The 7762-nt window shown below is 42.3% G+C and overlaps 1 protein-coding gene across 1 annotated transcript; it reads right to left on the reverse strand.

Annotated features, from left to right (window-relative positions):
• Positions 1 to 389: 389 nt before the first annotated feature.
• LOC115736726 lies at positions 390 to 1209 on the reverse strand. The gene is made up of 4 exons (XM_030668554.2): positions 1114 to 1209; positions 838 to 1067; positions 625 to 765; positions 390 to 538 (listed from the first exon to the last, which is right to left on the reverse strand). The coding sequence occupies exons 1-4, from the start codon at positions 1207 to 1209 to the stop codon at positions 445 to 447; spliced, it is 561 nt and encodes a 186-aa protein (XP_030524414.1). The 3' UTR covers positions 390 to 444.
• Between the last annotated feature and the right edge of the window lie 6553 nt (positions 1210 to 7762).

The following is a 7762-nucleotide window of genomic DNA, read 5'->3' on the forward strand; positions in this document are numbered from 1 at the left end:
ACCCTATGTCCAATGGCAAGTGGGCGATGGAACATAAATTCACATTAGATCAAACCGCCGGTTACCCTCTGTTACTATTGGTGGACTGCCACAAGTAGATGAACCCATTGGGTTGCAAATCTCATCACATCATCCACCCAATGGAATGAATCCTTGGCTAGTACATTTTTCTCATCACAAATTGTCCGAGAGATTCTAGCAGTTCCGCTCAATCCACTTCGCCCTAATGGCCGTCTAGTTTGGCCGCTATCTACTCAAGGAACTTGTTCTATGAAAATGGCTTACACAAAGATTCATGCTACCACCCCAATACAGCCGAGAACTAACCCATCTTCATCCTACCAGTGCCCCCCTCACTATGGCAGCATATATGGAGACTTGCGGTGCCCCTCAAAATCAAACATTTCTTATGGTGCATCTGTCAAGACGCGTTGCCTACTGCAGTTAATTTATGCAAGCGCAATATTTTACCTGACCCACGATGCTCTCTTTGCCTATGCCAACCGAAAACCCTTGAGCACTTATTCTTGCTATGTTCCTGGACTAAGCATGTGTGGACAAACCCAGAGATTAATATACATATCGATACAAGGAAGGTTACAAGGATTGAGGATTGGCTATTACAATGCTGGAAAGCTGACCTCCATCATCAAGGCCCGTCCACGCCAATGGTGGCTCAGACTTTGTGGCAACTCTGGAAGGCCCGTAACAGCTTCATATTCCAGCGGCAACGTCCCGGTCCTGGGCGCGTCATCAGCACAACATCTGCAAATGTTACAAATTTCACCCGCTGGAATCCTAGTAACAAAAACCCCAAATCAGGATCCACTACAGTACCTCTTCGGTGGACACCTTCCCCAGTAGGTACTCTGAAAATAAATGTTGATGGATCCCTTTTTCCTGGAGACTCTACTGGTGCTATCGCTGGCATTATTCGCAACGATCAGGGCTATTGTGTTGGGGGATTTGCCAAGTTCGTCAATGCCTCTGAACCCGAGCAAATTGAAGCCATTGCATGTAGAGATGCGATTCGCTTCTGTTTTGAACAGTAACTGCCGGCGTCCGTTCTTATCGAGCCAAATTGTTCCAATGTGATCACAGATGTTGCCTTACTTTGACAAATTTCCCCTTCGGCGATCGAACCCCCGAGCTCTCTCTATCGGCCTCGTGGACGATGTACCCTATTCTGCAAGAATGCTCCTTCTTCATGGGTCGAATATTTGGATTTCTAGGCTTTCGGCACTGCCCACGTGAGGCCAACCAGGCCGCTCATCGGTTGTGTCGGGCCCAACAACGTGGTGTGCTTCCTAGTAATTGGACTGTAAATCAACCTATTGTACTAAAGGTCCTCTTATGCTCTGAGGCCCAACTCCATTGTACATTTGGTTCCTTTACAATATAAACGGTGCAAATGTTTTGACCAAAAAAAAAAAATCGAAAGAAAAAAAGAGTTACTAGAATCATATTGAACATATTGTAAAAAGTTCGGGGACTAAAGTGTCTTTTCCCCTTACTTGTCCTATTATTGCTTTTTTTTTTCACATAGTGACAGCAGATATATAGGTGTATCGTGTTTATTGACAAGTAATGAGGGCATGTTAGCAAATAAATATAGTTTATTCGACCAAAAAAATTATGATTTATTGACTTGTCAATATTGAGAAGTACAAAAATCTGTATGTATATACTGACAAGTAATAAGAGCATGTTGGTGAATAAAGTGCGCCGACTTTGTTGAGAGTAGCTTCACATAATCTTACGCATACAAATATACATAGTCGAGTAGAGTAGAATCCTAACATCGAACCATAAACAACATACGTGTCGACACACGACATTAATAGAAACAGTTAATATCACCAAAAATCACAAATTAGTACACATAAATCACGTTTACCTCAAGCCAATCTATATGTCACAAAAACTTCCGAATCGGCACACCCGTGCTGCATTTACTTCGGACTAACTTTTGCATCATTAAGAATCCACCCGTGCCACATTTATCCGAAACCAGTATGCTCGTGCCACGTTTACCCCGAAATTGTGGTAAATTCGACATTTTATGGAGGGGTTGAATGTGGCACGGTCGTATAGATTTGGGATTTTTTGTGACATTAAAAATTAGTTTGAGGGTTAATGTAACATGGGCATACCAGTTCGGATTTTCCGGTGATATTGATCCCCGATAAAAATTGTACCAATTAGAATAATCTTTTTTTATGTAATTAGTGTTTTTTTTTTTTTTTGTTGCCAAGAGTGTTCTTAATTCATGTCAAGTCGAACCAGACCAGCAGCTGGAAGCGGAAACTCATCCATTGTTACATTAGAAAAATTCTAAATTTCGCCAGTAAATTGCACGGCCTCCTCCTATTTTCGCCGTTGAAAAATATCGAGAATTGGCTTCAAATATGAGATTTAAATCCGATTCAAACCATTTAAAAATTAAAAAACAAACCTCCTTTTCCGCCGGACCGGCATGATTTCTGGAACAAGGATAAGCTTTCCACTCTGAGTATTATCCTAGGAAATATTTCGTGGGACTCCTATTCAACTTAGGAAATTGCAAAAAATTTATTCGAAACTACGTATATAATATGTTCCATGCATCCCAATTCATAGGCTGCGAACGGTGAAAAACCAGAGCGACATGTCCGGTGTCCGCGAAGAAGCCAGGGAAGCACTCCAAGCATCGCTCTTCCTTTCCGTAATGCAGCACACTGCCGGCGGGGGCGGCGATGGCGACGAACCCCCGCGGCCCGTGGATGTTCGGGCAAGCAGCTCGCGTGCCCCGCCTCCCCAGCTGCCACGGCAAAGGTCAGACCCTCCGGTCGTCCGGCGCGTGTGCGCTCTGATCGACTCAATCGGCCAATGCCAGGGTCCGTTCGAGAAGCGGGTCACGGTGAGCGACACCCGCGACCAGCAGAACCGGCTCATCCTGCGGAAGGACGACGTCAAGGAGTTCGTGCTCCCGCTGCTCGGGGAAGGGGACAACACTGAGAGGGGCGTGGAGGTGACCACGTTCAACACCGAGGGAGAGGCGTTTCCCATGCAGCTCAAATTCTGGAGCAGGAAGGTGTTTGTTCTCATGGGCAATTGGAAGGCGTTCGTTAGGGCGAATCAATTCACGGACTCGGACGCCCTCAAGATATGGGTGTTTCGCGACGTTCGGACCCGAGGTTTGTGCTTCCTGATCTCTGTCCGGAGATCGAATGCGGCCGGGCAGAGCCGGACGGAGAAGGGGACTCGAAGCAAAGGACAGAAGCGCGTCGAGTCGAAGCCGCTCTAGGTAGGACGGTCGATTTTCGCCGGCTTCGGTACCTTCCTTTCCAACTTTTGGTGAGTTTTGGCACCCCTATTTTGGTGCATCCAGTAATTTCTGCTGATATCTAACGGCAAATTCGTTGTCTCCATTGCGAAATTTTTTTCTAAGGCCATTGCCAATTGTTCTAATTTGATAAGGTTTTCTCGTTTGAATAGTTTTCTAGCTTAGTTGAGAGAGTTTTCAAAGTGTGATAGGTTATGAGATAACACTTGGAAGTTTAAACCCTTGAACGATTTCGGGAATTGTAACTCTACAACTCTCCAAATTTCACAGTGGATTTCTTAGCGGAAATCTCTTGTTATGGTAATTTCTTTTTACGGTATTCTAGAACTTTTCCTAACTATTATAAAAAAAAAAATTAATCCGTCAAAAGACTGCGTGATTTTACATTTAAATACACTAACACGTCACTAAAATTATTCTAGCGTGCCATGTCAATCAACGAAAGCATTTACTGTGCTTGTGCATTTCTAATTTTATGCTAATTAGTTGTTTCGTACTTTGGTAGTTGACTTTTTCGTACCTTTTATTTGGTATGTTAAGTTAATATTGCACTCACATGAAAATTCTTTACGCTCCATTTTAATTTCTATTTTAATGCGGTAATCCGCAAAAGTAAATGTCTAGTCCTTTATAGGTATGAAGAACTGATAAAGCTTTTAAAGATATCACAGAATGTCTTTTGAAAAAAAGAAACGCGATACGAAAAAATGTAATTTTTTTTTTGTTAGTTCTATCTCTATCTCTCATCTTTATGATTTTTGTCCGGCCTTTTTATAGAGCATGAGAGACGAACTCGGCACTTATAATACTATCGTTCTCACCATCAATCTCTTCATCAGCAGGGCCGCATCCTTATTGGCTATGATGCACTTTAGTTTAATTATCTTTTGGAAAAAATTACACTTCTAAGCGTTTGTTATTTAAAAAGGAAAAAAATAATTCAAACCTTTGCTAGCGGGGCTGAGGCTGGCCGCCTCGAAGGGAATGTCGGTGAGAGGATGTTTGAAATTTTGAAAGTTTAGAGATGGCAAAATTTGAATTCTTTTTATAATAAAAGTATGTTAGCATTCCGAAAATAACGTTAATACATTTCCTAAAGCTCTCTAAAAAATATAAAAAATATTGCCAAACGGCTTGAATTTTTGTCCGAGGTCCCTTAGAGTTAGAGGTCCAATGGCTTTGGGCAGTCTTCGCGAATGTACTCTCTCGCGCTCTCTTCCCGCCCGAAAACCTCTCCGACGTCACTCGCACCACCTTCGTCTCCTCAAATTGAGCTGAACGTAACCTCCATTCGCTTTCCCTTGGTATCTGCAGGTGATTATGAGATCACTAATTTGGTTATGCTCTATGCAAGATCGACAGGACACGGGACATGAGACACGACATAATGACACGACACGACACGACATGACATGCAGATATGTGATTTCTCAAAAAATTAGAGAATTTCGACACGATGGGGCAATTTCCATAATAAATGTATATTTTATAAATACATGATAAATTATCATTTTTATGATTCCACAAATAAATAAATAATAAAAAAGAGCCCCATAATGAATTTACACTAAGAATAATAAAATGTTACCGTTCATGCTCGATATCGCTCTAAAAAAAAATACAGTTATATCTACGATAATTAGGTAGCAATCAATAGGAAGAACACCCAGACAGAGTAAGAAAAAAGACATAGCATCGTCGCAGAGGAAAAAACAACTTGTGCTTGCACCTGCCAGTGTCATCTTTGCACATCTGATGATGCACCGCACTTGCATGAGCAAGTTGGTTCCCAATTTTGAGATAGGATCGGAGGTGATTATTTCCGGTTTGCATTTTGATTGCCTTCTCCATCTTTGCTCTCCATAAGTTTTGCAAGCAAATTATTTGGTAGGCAAGCACATATGACGACTCAAAACCAACAAATTGAAACATTTCAACATGCAGTTGGAAAGAGGAAGAGCTTCATTTTATGCACCGCTAACATCGTGGGCAATTACCCAATGGGCACACGGAAATTGAGTCGGGGTGGGGACGTTTAGTTTAAGGTGTGGGGTATCTTCCACGCTCTGTAAAGAGGTAGAGTAAAAAGTCTGAGAGGAGAGAGAGAGAGAGAGAGTTGAGTTAGAGTAGAACATACAAAAAAAAAAAAATCATGTGCAATTAGAGTAGGAAAAGTTTCAAATAAGAGCTTAAAGTGACATCATTTTATCAAATAAAGACATGAAGTGGATCTTTCTTTAAATAAGAGCATGAAGTGCTATCATTATTTCAAAAAAGGGCCTAATTGAATGACATTTTCGTCATTTTTTTTCTTTTTTCCTTTACTTTCTTTCCCCTCCCCGACTATCGCCAGCATTGGGCGACCAAGCGAGGGCAACCCTTGCCCTCACCAATACCCTCGAAGCTCTCAAACTTGTGGCCCACATGTCGACCCAAACCCCTAGCCTCTCCGCTCCCGCTACCGTCACCACCTAGGTCCCGCCACCACCAATTCCGGCCACCATCTCCTGACATCCTCCCACTCCCACCCAAAACATGTCTTCAAGCTCCTCAGAAGGCCTTCCACACTTCTCCGCTACTGGTAAAAATAATCATCCGACTCCTGGCCCTCCTCTTTGCTTAAAATCTCCTCCGCGCGATCCTCCCCTGGCTACAGTATCTCATACGTGCTGACCCTAATCGCCGCTCAGCCGTTCCCCTCCAGGTCGTCGATGAACATCGGCACCACCGGTGTTGAAATTTTACATTTCGATTTATACTACTTCTGTACTTCTTTCATAAAGCAGAAGACACATATGCTTTCGGACAAGGGTTTGCTACTAATCGGGCTATTCAATCGTGCAGCAGCAACAACCTTATTCTTTCCTGCTCAATAGATGAAGTTAACAGTTCAGAGTCCCCTTTGTGAGATCATGCTATATGTTTAGATGAGGACAAGAGTCGGAACTTTTGAGCCAAAGATTCCTGCTGCTCCGCTGAAGTCGCCGGAGGAGGAGGCTGAGGAGAGTGACTGCGGCTGCGGGTCTTCTCTGCTGCAGCTGACCAGATTGGGGTTCGACGAGGAGGTTTTGAGGATCGGGATGAGTATGATGAAGAAGGGGGAATTGAAGGGGAGGTGGCGGCAGTTGCACTCGTCCGAGCTGCACAACGCCGGTGATAGGGCGGTGCCGATGCATGACCTGGCTAACCTTTTATCATCGATGGTCGACGTCGGGTCAAGGCAGCAGGTACATGAGCATAGGCGATCGTTAGGCCTCTTTTTGTGGTCTTTGCTGAAGATTGCTAGTACGTGTATTAAATATTAATCGTTGGTTTTTATTTTAAACCAGTTTCGCCGCAGTAATTAATGATAAAATTGATTAAGAGAATCAGTTTTCTGCAAGAAATATGTGAATATTAATCTTATATTTTTAAACGACGGACTAAAATCATAATTGCCAAAAAAAATAAATTCCCGAGTGGCTGGATTGACAGGCCTAGCTCATGCCATCCTCAGGGTGGGCCTTGTCCTGGGCTTGAGTGCATTGATGGGCCAATGCGTTAGGCCTACCCCTTACTGTTTACATTAATAAAAGCGCACCAACTGGAATATTCATTTTATTTTAAGGAAAACACCACCAAAAAACCTTAAATTATGCCCTTTGTCTTGTAATACCAAGACCTCGGACATTTTTCTCTTGTCACCAAAACTTCCAAAATTATATCACTACGACAAGAATATCCTTATACCTACCACAAAAAAGCATAAACTTTGCCCATCGAGACATCGATAACCTAAACTTTTCTTTCATGTCGCCAACATCCTAAAACTTGTACAATTACAAGTTTGAGAGATCTTGATGACACACAAAAAAAAAAATTTGAGTATTGGCAACCCACCGGGTATAATTTAGAGTTTTTATTGTGTTAATCCATAAATATTTTGTGTAATAATCGATATTCCGCCAAAAGCATTTCTAGTAGGGGAAAATGACACTATTGGTACATGAATTCTACCTCAACGTGCAATATGGTCCATAAAATCTTCATTTGTTCAATATGATCCTCGAACTTTTGGTACATATTCAATTTAGTTCTTGAACTAGATGATCCATGGACAAGATTGAATCCAGAGATATAACGTTCCAAGGATCGTATTAAACATTTATCAAAAGTTCATGCATCACATTGAATAAATTAAAAGCCCAGCGATCATATCGTATACTTAGCCGAAATTTAAGGATCATTTAAGTAACTATCACTTTCTAATAAATGCCAAGGAGAGCCTTTCTCAAGAAAATATAAAATAGCAAGCAGTCCAAAAGGGAACATTCTTCCTTCCTTTGATTATAAAGATGTAATGACAGCCTCGCGATTCGAACCCTTAGATCGTCCTCCGCGTGCACGCGCTGATCGACTCCATCGGGCAATGCCGGGGGCCTGTTTGAGAAGTGGGTT

This window comes from Rhodamnia argentea, chromosome 8 (genome assembly GCF_020921035.1).
Source record: "Rhodamnia argentea isolate NSW1041297 chromosome 8, ASM2092103v1, whole genome shotgun sequence".
NCBI lineage: Eukaryota > Viridiplantae > Streptophyta > Magnoliopsida > Myrtales > Myrtaceae > Rhodamnia > Rhodamnia argentea.

Coding starts and splice junctions, on each gene's coding strand:
- LOC115736726 (XM_030668554.2), bottom strand. CDS start 1,209: ATGAAGAAGGAGCATTCTTGCAGAATAGGGTACATCGTCCACGAGGCC. Junction 766..837: donor GGAAGGTGTCCACCGAAGAG/GTACTGTAGTGG, acceptor TAACATTTGCAG/ATGTTGTGCTGATGACGCGC. Junction 539..624: donor GAGGTCAGCTTTCCAGCATT/GTAATAGCCAAT, acceptor TGCTTAGTCCAG/GAACATAGCAAGAATAAGTG.